Genomic DNA, 19,882 nt, shown 5'->3' on the forward strand with positions numbered 1-19,882 from the left:
GCATGCGGCAGCGTCTATTGTGAAGGAGAGGGCCGTGGGGGGATCAACGCTGCACAGGTACCGTGGGACACCGGGGAACACCGGTGGGGTTATAGGGGGTGACCTGGCAGGGCCTGGGGAGGAGTTTTCTGTCGCATGTGTCATGGTACATACAACAGAAATCAGAGGAGTAGGGTGAATGCGGCCGGCGCGCTGCTTTGCGCGCGGCCATCTTGGATTTCTGGGAGGGCATCAAGGGGGGCACTTTGGCGACACCGGGGGACCGGAGGGGACCAGGGAGGATATTTATCATGTTTGTTCATGCCAGATGGGAGATAAATAATTATTTACCGGCGCTGTCATTTACTGTAACGTGATCATCGGTATACGGTGTATACCTGTGATCACTTGAGCGGGGACCGGAAAAACCGTCCTGAATCATGATCTCCAGGGTCTCAGCTAGCCCTGAAACCCCGGAGATTTTCTGACGCTGGGGGGCGTTATTCACTTATTTCTGCCTGCTGTTTATAAACGGCAGATCAGAATAAGGCTACATTCACACGACCGATCCATTTTTGTGGTCTGCAAAAAACAGTCCGTTTTTTTTCACGGGTGCATCCGTGTGGCATAAGTTTCCGTTCCGTAGACGGTCCATATGTCATCTGTTTGTCATGTGTGTGCCTTCCGTTTTTTTTTTGTGTACTGCAAAAAAACTGAAGGAGGGAAAATACATAAATTTACCCAGGATCCTTAGCTTCAACCTACATGAGGCGGTCACATGTTCACTCCAGTGCCATTTTCTACTGCTTTTCACAGCGTAGAGCGCTCTGGTGATTTTCCTGTGCTTGTACACTTCATATCAGTCTTTTCTGTCATTATAATGGCAGAAAGACACATAATGTCCCACTCTCCTGCATTTTGTAATTTTGCACCCTTTGGTGCCTTTCATGTGGCACTAAGGGGTGCTTAGCTTTGTATTTTAGCCAAAAAAATGAAAAAAAAAAAGACGTAGGGTTCCCCCTATTTGTGTAGCCAGCTTAGGGTAAAGCAGACGGCTGCAGCCTGCAGACCACAGCTGGCAGCCTCACCTTGGCTGGTAATCCAAAACTGAGGGCACCCCACGCTGTTATTTTAAGTTAAATAAATAATTAACAAAAACACGTAGGGGTCCCCCCAAAATTGGATCACCAGCCAAGGTAAAGCAGACAGCTTGGGTCTGATATTCTAAGACTAGGGAGGTCCATGGTTATTGGACTCTCACCAGCCTAAAAATAGCAGGCCGCAGCCGCCCCAGAAGTGGCGCATCCATTAGATGCGCCAATCCTGGTGCTTCGCCCCAGCTCATCCCGTGCCCTGGTGCGGTGGCAAACGGGGTAATATATGGGGTTAATACCAGATGTGTAATGTCACCTGGCACCAAGCCCTGGGGTTGATGAGGTCAGGCGTCTATCAGATACCCGACATCACCAACCCAGTCAGTAATAAAAAAAAAATAGACAAACACATTTTTATTTGAAAAAACACTCCCCAATACATTCCCTTTTTAACCAATTTATTAGAAAGAAAAATAAATCCAGGTCTGTTGTAATCCAAGGGGTTGCCATGACGATCCACACTGTCCCAGTCAATGAAGAGCAGGATGTTCCCATTGGCTGGGAGAGCAGTGCAGTGACCTCAGCTAACATCAATGGGTCAGCCCAGGTCACTGCAGGGGATGACAAGTGCTGCTGTCAGCGAGGTACATTACCTGCGCTGATCTCCTGCACTGCTGACAGCACCTGTCACTGAGTTCAATGACCGCCGCCTTCACAGCCAAGTATCGCGAGAGGCCCGTGACGTCACCGCTAGTCAGTCTCGGGTCGGAAGCGAGCGAAGGTGATGTGACAAGCGGCGGCCATGGAGGACAGTGACAGCGCTGAGGTCGGGACTTCATCACCGCAGGTAAGCCGAGCGGGACCATGTGTGCAGAGTGCCAGGAGGACGTCAGTGTCGTGGACTGCATGGCTGGGGACGTGTCTGTGTGTGTGTGTGTGTGTGTGTGTATATGCCGCGTGCAGGAGGGGGCGGAGTGAGCTGAGCGGGGAAGTGTGGGCTTCCTGCACGTAACTAGGATAAACATCGGGTTACTAACCAAAGCGCTTTGCTTGGATACCCGATGTTTATCTTGGTTACCAGCTTCTGGCAGGCTGCCAGCGATGGCTCCTTCACACTGTAGCTGTAAAAAGCCCTGCTTTTTGCTGCTAGAACCGTTCTCGAACGTATCTAGAACTATCGAGCTTTAGCAAAAAGCTCGAGTTCTAGTTCGATCTAGAACAGCCCCCAAAATCACTCGAGCCGCGAACTGGAGAACCGCGAACCGTGCTCAACTCTACTCACCAGATCTCAGTTTCTCTGTATCTAAGTGGTAGCCGACCTAAGTTAGAGTGTGTGGACGTTCTTAGCCCCCTACTCTCACTTAGTGCTGGTGGGATAGAGTGAGTTACGGGCTCTTCTTCTCTAAGGTCAGGTACAGCTGGTAAGGATCTACGGGGGCGTGGTGATGGTAAAGGGTCATCTTTGGGTGTAGGTGTTAGTGTATTGCCGATAGGCCTCCCTGGCTCTGCATCTTCCACGGGTTGTGGGAACATTTTAACGGGAACAATCACCGCTCCATTTTGCATGTGCCAATAAGCTGGGAAATCACCCATAACTGTGTGAATCACCCCTTTCATCTTGAATATCTGCAGGGCATCGGGCTTTCCATCATACTGAGGTAACCAGGCAGCGCCGGGCACATAGGGTAAGGTAATCGGCATTACTTGGGTGATCGCTGGGGCCGCAGCTCCCGCCGCTCCTGCGACCGGAGCGGGAGCCGCCACGCCTCCGTCATTCACCGTGTTCGCGGGCACCGCCGCTTCAGCAGCGGGCGCAACTCCACCATCAGCATTGGGTGAGGACATCTTCCCGCTTCTCCCCCTTGGTCTTTTGCGAGCACTCTCTTCGCTCTGCTTTCTAGTTTTGATTTTGGCCTCAGGGTTCTCCTTCTGGCCGTGTTCCCAGGGGACGGGGCTTCGGCTTCGCGCCCTTTCTCGGGGAAGAAGATGCTGGGTTGTCCTTTTTCGCGCCTAAAAATGGCGGCTAAAAGGGCGGTTTTCCAAAATTTTGCAGCGGAGCACCGCTGACAGTCTAAAACAAGGTGCACTTTCACCAGGTAAGTGAGCGGGTAAGTATCCTGTTCGTGACGCCAGAAATTGAGGTGTGCCAGCAGCCAGCGCTGCTCAGATCTGGATCTACAGTACGGCTCGAGGGGCTACTGCCGGACCCCGGGGTCGCGCAGACGCTCCAACTAAAAGAGGATGTATTTGTACAGGGATGGTAGTAAACTGTCTGTGACGCCACCCACGGTGTGTGGTGAGATCTGGCACCACCGCTGCTGTTGTGGAACACCTGGGGCGATGGGATGGCAGCTTGTTATTAACCCCTCCGTGTATGGGAATGGTGGCCCCGGGACCCGGTGACTTGGTGAGGGGACGGTGATGGCAGGGACCGGTGCGCCTGGTCAGACCAGTGAGTCTCAGCTTACTCACGATTAAAGAAGTCAGACAAGTCCATTGGTTAACCATGGTGATGGTGGACGGCCGCCGTGGCTGGGTGTATTCTGGTCCCCCACCCGGGCTGGTGGTCTGTATCTCTTCCCTCTGCACTGTGCTGTAGTGTTGTGGACATCCCAGTCTGGAACTCAGGAGTCCGATCCCGGTAATACTGTTGGGAGCCGTACCCACTGATGCTGACCCGTGGGATCTACAGGCTCTGATGGATGCCCTATCCCTCTCTGTAGGTTGTTGTCTCTTTTCGGGACTTGGGTTGGGACAGGACCTATAATCCTGCCCTCAATCGGTTGATTAGCTAGGCCGTTGGTTCCGGTCCTGGCTTCAAGGTACAATTAATCCCTCTGTGCATGGTTTCCGGTCGGGTCTCCGGTGTCGGTACCGGCGGGCTCCAACTCTGTCCCGCCGGTCCACCTCAGATCTGCCGAGCCATCTTCCCATCTCCTGCTAGCTACGGGCCCACCATCTGCCACCTAGCCAATGTGTCCGGGCTCTGACCCTGACACCTGTCAGTTCAGCCTCAGGCCTGAAGCAGAGGCCCGGACTCCACTCCACTCACTCTTTCCTCCTAACTCCAACAACAACTGCTTTCTCCTGCCCCGGGCTCTCCAGACCCCTAGGTGGGCGTTCCCTTCCGTCTGGTCCCACCCACTGGTGTGCCTGTCTTTCCCTGGGGGAGGTGACTAGAGTTTTCTGGTTGGCTGTGTGTAACCTAGGTGAGGGAAGGTGTTATGCGGGGGCCTATGTGTGACTTCCTGCAGTGTCATGGCGTCACATATGCCCCTGTTAAGACTTGCATACAAAACACCATTCTTCATGAATCAGGACCTTAAGACCCCATACACATTAGATAGCTGTCTAATCAAGTTTTGTCTGATGGTTTTTAGACTGACTTCTCCATATACAAGAGAGCTCAACTGTGGTTTTTGAGAGATCCGCTGCCAAACGTCTCTGGTGGCTAATGTAATAAAAAAACAAATGATTAACTCTACCAGGGGAGAGTCTAGAGACCTCCATACACATTAGACTGTTGATGATATCGAAGAGTTTGGCCAACTTTAGTCTATTGTGTATGGGGGACTTTATTTTACAGTGACTTTTGTTTTCCATCTGCCAATACCTGTGGATTTGGTTTGGATTGATCTGAACATAGTTTGGATACTATGTGTCTGTGATACATTATATACAGCTCTAAGGTCTCTGGGTGTCATATAGAGAAAGCAATCACTTTCTATATAGAAATAGCCAGATAAAAATGTATGTGCCATTGACTAAAATGAAATAACCCTTACAGATTAGAGATGAGCAGATCCCAGGGTTGCCAACTTGACTTTTTATTGTTTTCTGGACAGATTATCAAAAAATCATGGGCAGACAATATTTTTAAGGGGAAAAACCATAATAAATCATTATAACTGATCCATGTCTACTGACCATAATTTTTAAAAAGCTGGAAATACAGAAAGACGCAAATGGTGTCTTACCTGGTATTACCAGTGATTTTAACAAGGAATCACTAACCTGATGTGCTTGTGTGAGGCACAACCACTGTGATGAGTATAGGATAGTGTCGGCTGCTGCAGACCCCGAGGTTAACAATATTGTATGGAGTGGATAAGAAAAGGGTTAAACTGCACTCCCAGGTAACGGAATGATCACTGAAGGCCAGTAAGATAAGTCTTGTGATTTTATTATTCAACGCGTTTCGGAGAATAGTAACTCCTTCTTCAGGAACAAAATCAATTATGTAAATCATTGAGTTTGTTCCTAAAGAATTAATTACTATGCTCCTAAACAGAGTGATCATTCCATTACCCAGCAGCTTGGTTAACCCATTAATCCTCCACTCCATACAATACTGCCTATAACTGTGATATGTAGGCATCAGCTGCTTTCATTGAAAATTGCAAAATGATAATGACTATAGTCAAAAAAATTTACACAAGTTTCTTCAGCTTCAAAAACAATTACAGATGCCTTCAAATTTTTTATGGACAGGGACAAAAAGTGTCCTGCAATTTCTGGATAGTTGGCAACTTAGGCAGATGCATCCCCGGTGGATCCACTTCGAGTCTTGGTAGTTTGTTATTTTAAAAACTAAACATTGGAACAAATACGGGGTCTCCTTTATTAAGAGAAACTGGTCTTACTACCCGTAGCAACAGATGGGGTTTATCTTTCACTTGTTAAGCTGCCCTATAAGAAATAAAGCTTTACTTTGATTAGTTGCTACAGGTAACAAGTCCAGCTTTTCTGTTAGACAGTTTAGATAAATGAGGTCTAACGTGTTGCTAACAAAATGATGGGCCATAGATTAATAGCATGTGTGCTTTAATAATGTAGGATAAGCTACAGTGCTTCAATTCTCCTTCTGCAGGAATGATTTATTTTGTTTACCTCCATGTTCAGATCATGCTGCCACACCGCTCGGATGATAGTAAAGCATTCATATTGTCATGGAAACAGAATTAGTCTCCGCAGTGTAATGCTGAGCATTTTCAGACAGATTAACACGACACGTCCCAGTCATTTTATGCCCAGAATACAGAACTGAGAATTTTTATATTTATTCAATACATCTAAAAGATTTTAGCACTTTTATGCATATTTTATGTTAACATCTTTATTTGTGTTGCATAGCTATATTGATAGGAGTTTTAGTAATGCATTTTTTACAAAGAATCAAGCAACTTCATGGCATCCTAGGACTTTTGTGGTTCACCTCCAAAGTTGTCCTCCACAGTGTTTCGATAATTTTCTATTTGCTGGGAGTCCAATCTCACTTCAATCTCCATGGGAGCTTTTAGCTGTGAAAAATGGAAATGAGCATTGTTTGCATTGATGCATGAAGGAATGACAGGCACCATACTGTATAATGAATACATGACCAATATATATACTAAAACATTTCATTTGTAAGACAAATCAAGTTATTTCTTGCAGGGTAAAATTCCAAATTGCGAGTCCAAACTAGGCTGATATGTGGTCAGCCGGGTTTTCAAATAGGTTTTTCATTGGTCACACAATTTTGCGTATAGTAACATGGCTTCACTTACAAAACCACATAGTTATTAATATGGTAATGGCTTTCTTTCATTAGGTCACTAAAAGCAACTTCAGTAGTGATGAGTGAGCACTACCATGCTCAGGTATTGTCTACTCATAATGAGCAGTCCGGATGCTCGGCAGGCTCGACTCGTGTTGACTATTATAAAAGTCAAGATCTTCCGTAAAAATGGTCCCATTGACTTCCTTTATACTCGTTACATGAGTTGTGCCCATCCTAGCATCCAACTGCTCATTACGAGTACCAAATACCCGAGAACGTTAGTACTCGCTCATCACTAGTCATCAACAAACACTTTTCTCACAATGGACTCAAAGCATATTTGAAGAATAAATTACAGATGCCATAACCTTCAATCTTCAAGCTGTGACATTCCAACTTTATGCTTTACCATATGTACAGTGGCATGTAAAAGTTTGGGCACCCCTGGTCAAATTACTGTTATTGTGAACAGTTAAGCAAGTTGAAGATGAAATAATCTCTAAAAGGCATAAAGTTAAAGTAGATAAATCTCCTTTGTATTTGTAAAAGTTTAATCTTTTACATTTTAAAACGAACAAAAAAGGAAAATGGGATGATGCAAAAGTTTGCACACCCTTCATAGTTCGTTTCTAGTAGCACTCCCTTTGGCAAGTATCACTGATTGTAAATGCTTTTTGTAGCTAGTCAAGTCTTTCATTTCTTGTTTGAAAGATTTATCTCCATTCTTCCTTGGAAAAGTCTTCCAGTTCTGTGAGATTCCTGTGTCGTCTTGCAGGCACTGCTCATCAGATTTCCAATGATGTTCAGATAAGGGGACTGTGAAGGCCAAAGTGAAACCTTCAGCTTGCACCTTTTGAGGTAGTGTATTGTGGATTTTCATTTGTCTTTAGGATCATTATCCATTTGTAGAAGCCATCCCCTTTTCAACTTCAGCTTTTTTACAGATGGTGTTATGTTTGCGTCAAGCATTTGTTGAAATTTCATTGAATCCTTTATCCTATACCTGTGAAATGTTCCCTGTGCCATGGGCTGCAACACAAGCCAAGGCATGATTAAGGCTACTTTCACACATCCGGTTTGAGCCGTGCGGCTCAATCCGGCTGTGAAACCTATGCAACGGATGCGGCGAAAACACCGCATCCTTTGCATAAGTTTTTACATGCGGCCGGTCCGTTTTTTTCCGGTTGTGGCACGCTACTGAGCATGCGCAGTGGAAGAAACCGCATGCGGCGGCCGGATGCGTTTTTTTCCGCATCGCGCCGCATCCGGCATCCATAGACATGCGCCGCAGCGGCTGGATGCAGCGCAATGCGGTTTTTTTTGGCGGAGCAAAAAACGTTGCAGGCAACGTTCCATCCGGCCGCGGCATCAGCTAAATCTGCCGCATGCGGCAAAAACCGGACCGAACGCAAGCCCATGCGGCACAATACGGCACTAATGTAAGTCTATGCAAAGAAAACCGCAACCGGCGGAAAAAAAAAGGTTGCGGTTTTTCTGCAGAGCGCCGTATTGTGCCGCAGAGCAAAAACCGGATGTGTGAAAGTAGCCTAACCCCCCCATGCTTAATGGTTGGTGAGATTTTCTTTTCCTGAAATTCTGTGACCTTTTTCTTCCACACATATCTTTGATCATTGTGGCCAAAAAGTTCTCTTTTAACCACATTGGTCCGCATAACTTGTTTCCAAAATGCATCATGCTTGTTTAGATGTTTAGATATTTTGCATACTTCTGACCAGCGTCAGACTGGCTACCGGAAAAATCTCCAGTAATTCCAGGCCTGGATTCAGTTACCTGCATTGCACTCCAGAGCTTTCACCTGAGCTCCAGAGTGCAGCCTAGACTGAACCGCGAGCGCCGAGTGAATGATTCCCCAGCGATTGCGGTTCAGTTCATGACAGCTGCAGACAGGCCGGGCTGATCTCCGGTGCTCTCACCTGAACTCCAGAGATCAGCCTGTCCGCAGCTGTCATGAACTGAACCGCAATCGCCGGGAAATCAATCACTCGGCGCTCACGGTTCAGTCCTGCAAACTCTGAGATCAGTCCAGGCTACAGGTGAGAGCACCGGAGTGCAATACAGGTAACTGAATCCAGGCCTGGCATTACTGGAGATTCCTCCGGTAGCCAGTCCGACACTGCTTCTGACGCTGAATTATATGGTGAGGATGCAGGAGAAGTTTTCTTCTAAAGACTCTTCCATGAATGCCATATTTATGTAGGTGTCTCTGAACATTATAATAATGTACTACAACTCCAATCTGCTGAAAATTCATGAAGGTCTTTTGTAGATAAGCGGGGTTCTGATTTGCCTCTTTATGAATCCTACTAGCAGCTCTCACAGAAAGGCCTCTATCACACGTCACTATATTGCATCAGTGTTTTCATCAGTATTTGGATACCAAAATCAGGAGGGCATCCAAAACACAGAACAGGTGTGAGTCTTTCAATTATAGTTCTTCTTTGTAAGTTCCACTCCTGGTTTTGGCATCCAAATGCTGATGAAACACTGATGCAAAGCACTGACATGTGAAAGAGGCCAAATTTTGCTTGGTCTTCTGGTCTTCTAGATCTTATCTTGACCTCCACTGTTCCTGTACTGCCATTTCTTAATTACATTTCAAACAGAGAAAAGGGCAACTTGAAAATGCTTTATTTTCTTTTACCTTTCTTCTGCTTGGTGGGCCTCCACCCTTTTCATTTTCACAAATCTTCAAGGGTGCCAAAACTTTTGTATGAGCCCATTTTTGTTTTTGTTAATTCTAAAATGTAAAAAATGGAAATGTTTTTTGCGGGGATTAAATACAGTGGAAATGTGTCATCTTTAACTTTATGCCTTTTAGGGATCATTTCATGTTCAACTTGCTTAACTGTTCACAATAACAGTAATTTTGACCAGGGGTGCCTAAACTTTTAAATACAATTGAACCTCAAAATGTCTATGCGTACATGACAGTAAGCCTCTCCATATTGTAATGTTTTATTAACAAAGCATGATGCTTATTTAGGTATCACAGTAAAGCCAACCATTAGATGTTTGTTGGCAGACTATGATAATCATTACCAATTTTCATCGACTCTCTATAGATTTTCCTGGTACTGTTCCAATGTAATAAGTGGCATTAGACCTTGCTGGCAGGATCATTTCCTGTTCAACTGATATAACATGCATGTTTTGTCAATCGGTAATTCATGTTAATGATGAAATTCATCATGTCAGCTCTTATTCTATCTTAACACAAAAGATTCACCCGCAGTCTAAAAGATAAGCTCCCCACCCCAAATAATGCAGGTAGATTTACTAGGCATGAAACAAATAATTTATGTATATGATCAGAAAAGGTAAAGCAGCTGTATAATATTATCATGTACCTTAAAAACCTCTTCTTCCAAACCTCCTACATTTCGCAGATCACCACCTTCTGATCTTTGTTGTAAAAATTTCTTGCATGGTCCACCCTTCCCCGAAAGGGTAGATTAGAAGACAGAATAATGTGTTAGTAATACTTAGCCAATATTCAGTTACATCAAGTTTCAACAGTACAGAAAATAAAATCCCATTCAGCAGAGTAAGAATGGAGAAATCTGTCTTGTAGTCATAGAGCATACAGTCATGGCCAAAAGTTTTGAGAATGACACCAAAATTATATTTTCACATGATCTGTTGCCCTCTGGTTTTTAATTGTGTTTGTCTGATGTTTACATCACATACAGAAATATAATTGCAATCATATTATGAGTACCAAAAGGTTCTATTGACAGTTAGAATGAGTTAATGCAGCAAGTCAATATTTGCAGTGTTGACTCTTCTTCTTCAGGACCTCTGCAATTCTCCCTGGCATGCTCTCAATCAACTTCTGGACCAAATCCTGACTGATAGCTGTCTATGCTTGCATTTTGCCAGAATTTGTTGGTTTTTGTTTGTCCACCCGTCTTTTGATGATTGCCCACAAGTTCTCAATGGGATTAAGATCTGGGGAGTTTCCAGGCCATGGACCCAAAATCTGTATGTTTTGTTCCATGAGCCATTTAGTGATCACCTTTGCTTTATGGCAAGGTGCTCCATCATGCTGGAAAAGGCATTGTTGGGCGCCAAACTGCTCTTGGACAGTTGGGAGAAGTTGCTGTTGGAGGACATTCTGGTACCATTCTTTATTCATGGCTATGTTTTTAGGCAAGACTGAGTGAGCCGATTCCCTTGGCTGAGAAGCCACCCCACACATGAATCGTTTCAGGATGCTTAACAGTTGGCATGAGACAAAACTGGTGGTAGCGCTCACCTCTTCTCCTAATAAGCTGTTTTCCAGATGTCCCAAACAATCGAAAAGGGGATTCATCTGAGAAAATGACTATACCCCAGTCCTCAGCAGTCCACTCCCTGTACCTTTTGCAGAATATCAGTCGGTCCCTGATGTTTTTTCTAGAGAGAAGTGGCTTCTTTGCTGCCCTCCTTGAAACCAGGCCTTGCTCAAAGAGTCTCCGCCTCACAGTGCGTGCAGAAGCACTCACACCAGCCTGCTGCCATTGCTGAGCTAGCTCGGCACTGCTGGTAGTCCGATCCCGCAGCTGAAACAGTTTTAAGATACGGTCCTGGTGTTTGTTGGTCCTTCATGGGCGCCCTGGAGCTTTTTTGGCAACAATGGAAGCTCTCTCCTTGAAGTTCTTGATGATGCGATGAATTGTTGACTGAGGTGCAATCTTTGTAGCTGCGATACTCTTCCGTGTTAGGCCATTTTTGTGCAGAGCAATGATGGCTGAACATCTTTCTTTAGAGATAACCATGGTTAACTGAAGAGAAACAATGATACCAAGCACCAGCCTCCTTTTAAAGTGTCCAGTGGTGTCATTCTTACTTAATCATGACTGATTGATCGCCAGCCCTGTCCTCATCAACACCCACACCTGTGTTAATGGAACAATCACTTAAACAATGTTAGCTGCTCTTTTTAAGGCAGGAAATGCAATGATGTTGAAATGTGTTTTTTGGGGGCTAAAGTTCATTTTCTTAGCCAATATTGACTTTGCAAGTAATTTCTGTTAAGGTGATCACTCTTTATGACATTCTGGAATATATGCAAATTGCCATTAGAAAAACTTAAGCAATAGACTTTGTAAAAATTAATATTTGTAGCATTCTCAAAACTTTTGGCCATGACTGTACATGAAAAAAAAAGATTATGCAATGTTAGTCTGTGTACTTCTGCAATACATCACATGAAAAAGATCTGTTTATTCAAGGATCAAAGCTCAATAAAGAGGACATTTCCCAAATGTCATACGCATGCAAGGTGTTAACAAATAAATAAAAATAAATAATAACATGTAGAGTACATTTTAAATCTGTATCATATATTTGTTTCATGAATTGAGGATTAAAGGGAAACTTTCTTTAGGTTTTTCTATATAAAATTTAAGAACAGGATAACATAGGGCAAGAAAGTCTGATCCCAGAGATGTGTCACTGCCTACTGGGCTGCTTGGTGTAGTTTTCATAGAATCTCTATATTATCTGATGTAGCAGAGCTATGTCTTCTGGGCTGTGTATAACCCCCTCACACACACTCCTGACTGACAGATTCCTGCATTGTCAGTGGTTGGGAGGGGTTACTCAGATTAACCTGAGAGCCAACTTTTTGAAAATAGGAAGAAGGACAAATCATGAGTTGTGCGCAGCGTGCCACGGCTGATTTTGGCTACGCTCCTAACCACACCCCAAGCTACACCCATTTGGCTGTGAAGGATGTTCAGCAGACGCCCCGGACTATTCATTCATTTAAATTGTAGGAGCCAGAGCTTCCTCATAATTTATGTAGCTTCACTATATCAGGCCTAAAACACACTTCCGCAAAAAAAACGTCCGTGTGACACGGTCCGTTTTTCGGGTCCGTGTTCCGTTTTTTTGGGGCGTTTCTCCGGTACGTATGGCATCCGTGTGATGGCGTATGCGAGCCGTGTGTACGTGTAAAATGCCCGTGTATGTGTACGTGGAATGTCCGTGTGGAATGTCCGTTTGTGTGTTGCACAATGTCGTTGATACATGTCGGCTGACAGCAGACAGAGTTGCGCGATGAGAATGAACTCGGGTGAACTTCACCCGACTTCATTGTCATGCCGCGGCTCTGTCTGTGTGCCGCGTACTGACTAGCGGTCACCTGTGAAGGATTCACCAGTGACTGCTAATCCCCCCACAGAAGTGAGCGGCCCTCTCTCATACTTACCGCTCCCCGATCACCAGCGCGGCGAGGAACAGCTGTGCAGAGAATACGCGGCAACAATTACTTTGAACATGCCGGCCGCTCATTAATCAATCTCGTATTCCCTGCTTTCCCCACCCACAGACGCCTGTGATTGGTTGCAGTCAGACACGCCCCCCACGCTGAGTGACAGCTGTCTCACTGCACCCAATCACAGCAGCCGGTGGGCGTGTCTATACTGTGCAGGAAAATAAATAAATAAATAATTAAAAAAAACGGCGTGTGGTCCCCCCCCCAATTTTATTACCAGCCAGATAAAGCCATACGGCTGAAGGCTGATATTCTCAGGATGGGGAGCCCCACGTTATGGGGAGCCCCCCAGCCTAACAATATTAGTCAGCAGCCGCCCAGAATTGCCGCATACATTATATGCGACAGTTCTGGTACTGTACCCGGCTCTTCCCGATTTTGCCCTGGTGCATTGGCAAATCGGGGTAATAAGGAGTTATTGGAAACCCATAGCTGCCAATAAGTCCTAGATTAATCATGTCAGGCGTCTCCCCGAGATACCTTCCATGATTAATCTGTAAATTACAGTAAACACACACACCCGAACAATCCTTTATTAGAAAAAAAAAACCACTAACAAATTGCCTTGTTCACCAATTTAATAAGCCTGAAAAAGCCCTCCATGTCCGGCGTACTCCAGGATGGTCCAGCGTCGCTTCCAGCTGTGCTGTATGAAGGTGAAGGAGCTGCAGAAGACACCGCCGCCTGTCAGCTCCACGCAGCTAATGAAGGGAACAGCGCGATCAGCTGTATTCAGCGTTGGCCGCGAGTAACCTCAGTGACAGCTCAGCTGATCGCGCGGCTGTCTTCATTAGCTGCGTGGAGCTGACAGGAGCAGATGTGTCTTCTGCAGCTCCGGTCACCTTAATTATTTATTTATTTATTTATTTTCCTGCACAGTATAGACACGCCCACCGGCTGCTGTGATTGGGTGCAGTGAGACAGCTGTCACTCAGCGTGGGGGGCGTGTCTGACTGCAACCAATCACAGGCATCTGTGGGTTGGGAAAGCAGGGAATACGAGATTGATTAATGAGCGGCCGGCATCTTCAAAGTAATTGTTGCCGCGTATTCTCTGCACAGCTGTTCCTCGCCGCGCTGGTGATCGGGGAGCGGTATGAGCCGGGGGAAGAAAAAAACCGAGCGCCAATGTAAGTATGTCTGAGAACAGCAGAAAAAAAGGTAAGTATACTGACTTTAATTTAAAAAAAACAAAAAATAAGATCGCTAGTGTAAAAACACACACGCACGAAACGTGTTGAACACGGACATACTCCGTGTGCGGTACGTGCAGGCACGGACCCATAGACTAAAGCGGGTCCGTGCCGGCCAAAAACTGACATGTCGTCCGTGTAGAAAAGCGCACACACGTACTTACCACACGGTCACACGTTTCGTGTGATTTTACGTGTGTGTGCCATCTACCATTGAATAACATGGGTCTCCGTGTGTACGTGTCTCCGGTACGTGCAAATACGTACTGCACACGTGCAAATTAAAAGGATGTGTGTTGCGGGTCTGACATAGTGCTTTTTAGTGTTTGTAAGGCTATGTCCGCACTTTGCGTCATCCTAGTTGCAGTTCTAAACGCATCCTCTCGCAGAAATTGCTTTAGCCAAAGTTGCTTTTGACCATATTTGCGGTAAATACGCATGCGTTTTACCGCGTTTTAGCCACTTTTTACATGCTTTTCATTTGCATTTAGACAGATGCATTTTGAACATAGACACTGCTAAATAAAGTTTAAACAGTCAAACACAATGAAAAAAGGGAAAAAAAGGAACACATAATTATTGAAATAATAATGAAAATAGTTATATTTCATATAATTATAGCGGTTTTATACTATTTATCGCTAAAATAGCAATAAATTTATATTTTTCATTAATTTAATTGTCGGACTATGTGTGTGTGTAAAGGGACATATCATTTCATTATTTTGATGTCAGAAAAACATGCGTTTATGTAGTCCAAAATGTATCCTTTCTGCGGCCAAAAAGCATGTTAAACGCTGGAATTTTGATGTTGCTTGCTTTTTATAACTTCTCATTGACTTCAATGTTAGCAAAACACAGCCCAAATGGCAAAAACAATTGGCATGCTGCTTCTTTGAACGCAGAGTTTTTGCCCAAAATTATGCAAATTAAAGGCAGCGTTTGAAAACGCAAAGTGTGGACAGGAAATCCCCATTTCCCATAGACTTTGCTGGAAAATCAAAACGCATGCATTTTGGCATGAAAACGCTGCAGTTCAAGACGCTTCAGAAAAGCAGGTGAAAAGCAGGTGATAACGCAAAGTGCGGACACAGCCTAAAGCGGGCTTTACACACTGCGATATCGGTCCCGATATCGCTAGTGTGGGTACCCGCCCCCATCTGTTGCGCGACACGGGCAAATCGCTGCCCGTGCTGCACAACATCGCCCAGACCCATCACACATACTTACCTGCCCGGCGATGTCGCTGTGACCGGTGAACTGCCTCCTTTCTAAGGGGGCGGTCCGTGCGACGTCACAGCGATGTCACTGAGCGGCCGCCCAATAGCAGCGGAGGGGCGGAGCTGAGTGGGACGTAACATCCCGCCCACCTCCTTCCTTCCGCATAGTGGCCGGGAGGCAGGTAAGGCGAGCTTCCTCGTTCCTGCGGTGTCACACGGAGCGATGTGTGCTGCCGCAGGAACGAGGAACAACCTCGTTACTGCTGCAGTAACAATTTTTGAGAATGGACCCCCATGTCACCGATGAGCGATTTTTCACGTTTTTGCAACGATGCAAAATCGCTCATCAGTGTCACACGCAATGGCATTGCTAATGCGGCCGGATGTGCGTCACCAATTCCGTGACCCCAACGAGTTCGCATTAGCGATGTCGTAGCGTGTAAAGCCCCCTTAAGGCCCCCTTCACACGCACGTGAAAAACACGTGCGTGTCTTGCGTTCCGTTTTTTGGGTCAGTGTTTCGTATTTTATGTCCGTTTCTCCGGTGTGTGTGTGACATCCGTGTGATTGCGTATGCTAGCCGTGTGTGCGTGAGATACGTACATGTACTGTCCGTATGTTGCCCGTGTGAAATGTTCCGTGTGTGATGCACAATGACGTTGCTACATGCCGGCTGACAGCAGACAGCGACACGCGATGAGAATGAACTCGGGTGAACTCTGTCTGTGTGTCGTGTACTGATTAGCGGTCACCCGTGAAGGACTTACCGGTGACCGCTAATCCCCTGAGTGACTGAAGTGAGCAGTGCAATTAGTGCTGCCGTCACTCAGGTTACCCGCGGCTAGCAGTAGTCCTCCACCCGAAACCGCAACTCACCTGTGACTTCATCGCTGTCACTCGGGCGACTTGCTGTCACAATTGGAGGATCCAGCGGTGGCTGCGAGTAATCTGAGTGACATCATCGCTGATCGCACAACTCATCTAGTTGCTGTGTAGAGATGACAACAGCGGCGGTGTTCTACTGCAGCTCTTGTCAGCTTCCGATGTAGCAGAGCTGAGAGTGTCGTGGGACCTCCGTGGATTACGCCGGACCTGGAGGGGTTTTCGGGGCTTAATAAAGTGTTGAACGATGATGTTTTTTTTTCTTCTTCAAATAAAGGCTTTTTCGTTGTGTGTGTTTCTTTTCTTTAACTTACAGGTTAATCATGGAAGGTATCTCGGGGAGACTCTTGCCATGATTAATCTTGGACTTCGTGGCAGCTATGGGATGCTGCCATTAACTCCTTATTACCCCAATTGCCACTGCACCAGGGCAATTCGGGATGAGCCGGGTACAGTCCCGGGACTGTCGCATCTAATGGATGCGGCAATTCGGGGCGGCTGCTGGCTGATAATGTTAGGCTGGGGGCTTCCCCATAATGTGGAGCTCCCCATCATGAGAATACCAGCCTTCAGCCGTTTGGCTTTACCCTGGCTGGTATCAAAATTGGGGGGAACCACACGTTTATTTTTAAATTATTTATTTATTTTTTTTACTGTTCGATATTGAAACACCCACCGGCGGCTGTGATTGGTTGCAGTGAGACAGCTGTCACTCACCGTGGGGGCGTGTCTCACTGTAACCAATCATAGGAGCCAGTGGGCGGGAAAAGCAGAGAATGCGAGATTTGATTAATGACGGCTCTTTCAAAATAGTAAAAGTCACCGGAGTTTTTTTAATAGCTGTGCAGCGCCGCGCTGGTGATTGGGGATCGGTGAGTATGAGAGAGGGGGAGAGACTGATCAATGGACTGAGAGAGATTGACTGACATACACAAAAAAAAAAAAAAGATTGACCGACATCGCTTCAAAAAAGCACAAAACATACACGGACCATACGGAGATGCATCCATGTCACATACGTGTGCTCACAGACCCATTGAGTTTAATGGTTGCGTGTGTGTGTGCTCCGTGAGGAAAACAGACATGCATCCGTGTTTTATGGACAAACAAACGTATCACGGACACGGACACACGCACTATATGGAATAACGCACGTGTAACTCCATACATTGATTAACATTGGAGTACGTGTGTCCGTGTCTCCGGTACGTGCAGGAATGGACCTAACACATACCGGAGACACATGCGTGTGAAGGGGGCCTAAGGCTGTGTTCACACCGTGCATAAATACTGGGTTTTCTGTAGGTGTCGGTACTAGAGATGAGCGAACCGGTCGCGGTTCGGCTCGAGGTCGGTTCGCCGAACGGAGCTCACGTTTGAGTTCGGTTCGTCGAACGTTCGACAAACCGAACTCGAACCAATATAGGCTATAATGGGAGGCAATCACAAACACATAAAAATGCATTATAAATGTACACATACAGTTAATAAACATTGCCATAACACTTACCGGTCCCCGCGATCCCTCCTGCACTCTGTCTCCTGCCGCTATTCCATCCGATGATCGCTGAATCCTCCCAGTGACCGGCACTGCCAGCAGAGATGCAGGACCTATCGTGACGTCAAAATAGCCATGTGACCAGTCACGTGGCTATTATCTCATTGGCTACAGACTGGTCACATGACTATGACGCGTCATGTAGGACCTGCGAGTGCATCTCTCCGGTACACGGTGCACATTTGTGTATCGCCGTGTACCGGCGACATGCTCTAGCACACGGTCGACTCCCCGTTCCGTTAGGGACCGGCTGACACAGCCGGTCATTAACGAAGATCACCGTTGCCAGCCGGATACAAATAGGCAACTGGGGGTTGGAGGCAGCCCGTGGCTGCCTGCTGTACCTGGCTAGCATACAAAAATATGGCGAAGCCCACGTCATTTTTTTGGTGGGCAAAAAACTTCTGCATACAGTCCTGGATGGAGTATGCTGAGCCTTGTAGTTCTGCAGCTGCTGTCTGCTCTTCTCCATACAGACAGACAGCAGCTGCAGAACTACAAGGCTCAGCATACTCCATCCAGGACTGTATGCAGAAGTTTTTTGCCCCCTGAAAAAATCATGTGGGCTTCGCCATATTTTTGTATGCTAGCCAGGTACAGCAGGCAGGTACGGCTGCCCCCAACCCCCAGTTGCCTATTTGTACCCGGCTGGGAACCAAAAATAAAGGGAAGCCCTTTTTTTATTATTTCATGAATTTCATGAAATAATTAGAAAACAAATGACGTAGGCTTCGCCCCATTTTTGTGTCCAGCCAGGTACAACTAGGCAGTTGGGGATTGGAATCCGCAGCACAGGTTGGCCTGAGCTTTCTGGGCCCCACTGCTGCGAATTGCCGTCTGCAGCCGCCTCAGAAAATGGCATTTTCATAGAAGTGCCATCTTCTGGCGCTGTATCCAACTCTTCCAGCACCTGCCTGATATACCTGGCTAGCATACAAAAATATGGCGAAGCTTGCGTCCTTTTTTTGTAGTTTTTTGGCAAAAAAAATAAAAAATGCTTCCCTGGATTTTCCATTGCCAGTGAAGGTAACACCAAGCAGTGGGTTAGCAGCCAGTAGCTGCTTGGATTACCCTTAGCTAGCAATACAAAAAATGCAGCGGGAGCCCATATATATATTTTTTAACTATTTATTTAAATAACTAAAAACAAAATGGGCTTCCCTGTATTTTGATTGCTGGACATCACAGTGCTGTAAAAATAAATCTTTAAAAAAATTACGTAGCGCTCTGCGGTATTTTTGATTCTCAGCGCAGATAAAGCAGACAGCTATGGGTTGCCACCCCCATCTGCCTGCCGTTACCTTGGTTGGCAATCAAAATACAGGGAAGCCCATTAATTTTTTCTATTTAAAAAATAGTTAAAAAAAAAAAAATGACGTTGGGTCCCCCCATTTTTGATAGCCAGCTAGGGTAAAGCAGACGGCTGTAGCCTGAAAACCACAGCTGGCAGCTTTACCGTGGTTGGGGATCCAATGTGGAGGTCCCCTCAGGCTCTTTTTTTATAATTATTTTATAAATATTAATAATTACACAATAAAAGTAGGGTCCCCCCGAAATTGGATCACCAGCCAAGGTAAAGCGGACAGCTGTGGTCTGGTATTCTCAGGGTGGGAAGGTCCATAGTTATTGGGCTTTCACAGCCTAAAAATAGCAGGCCGCAGGCACCCCAGACGTGGCGCACCCACTAGATGCGCCAATCCTGGCGCTTCACCCCAGCTCATCCCGTGCCCTGGTGCAGTGGCAAACGGGGTAATAAATCGGGTTGATACTAGCTGTAAAGTCACCTGAGATCAAGCCCAGCAGTTTGTAATGTCATGGCGTCTATTAGATACCCAACATCATAAATTGTCAGTACTAACAAAAAAAAAAAAAATCGACAAAAGAAATTTATTTGAAAAAACAGTCCCCAAAACATTTCCTCTTTCACCAATTTATTGTAAGAAAAAAAATAAAGGGGTCCCACGACGACTCTGGACCGTCTAGAATATGGGGGGCAGACACTCAGGGAACGTATCCCCCATTTTCTAGGAGTGCGGACTCTTCATGTGAGGAGTGTGGGTGCAATGAATCTGCACTCACTCTCCCCAGGTCCACAGCAGCAGAGTCCATGTCGTAATGGTTGCTACCAAAGCTGCA

At 46.0% G+C, this 19,882-nt stretch overlaps 1 protein-coding gene across 1 annotated transcript in view; it reads right to left on the reverse strand.

Moving 5' to 3' along the window:
- Positions 1-6,165: 6,165 nt before the first annotated feature.
- Positions 6,166-19,882, reverse strand: part of LOC142289906 (promotilin-like) — a 28,060-nt gene continuing 14,343 nt past the window's right edge. The window contains exons 3-4 of the mRNA XM_075333846.1: positions 9,984-10,070; positions 6,166-6,373 (exon numbers count right to left, since the gene is read on the reverse strand). Coding sequence (XP_075189961.1) covers positions 6,269-6,373; positions 9,984-10,070 — 192 coding nt within the window. The 3' untranslated portion in view covers positions 6,166-6,268. The remainder of the gene's footprint in view (positions 6,374-9,983; positions 10,071-19,882) is intronic.

The sequence above is a fragment of the Anomaloglossus baeobatrachus genome, chromosome 2 (assembly GCF_048569485.1).
Source record: "Anomaloglossus baeobatrachus isolate aAnoBae1 chromosome 2, aAnoBae1.hap1, whole genome shotgun sequence".
NCBI lineage: Eukaryota > Metazoa > Chordata > Amphibia > Anura > Aromobatidae > Anomaloglossus > Anomaloglossus baeobatrachus.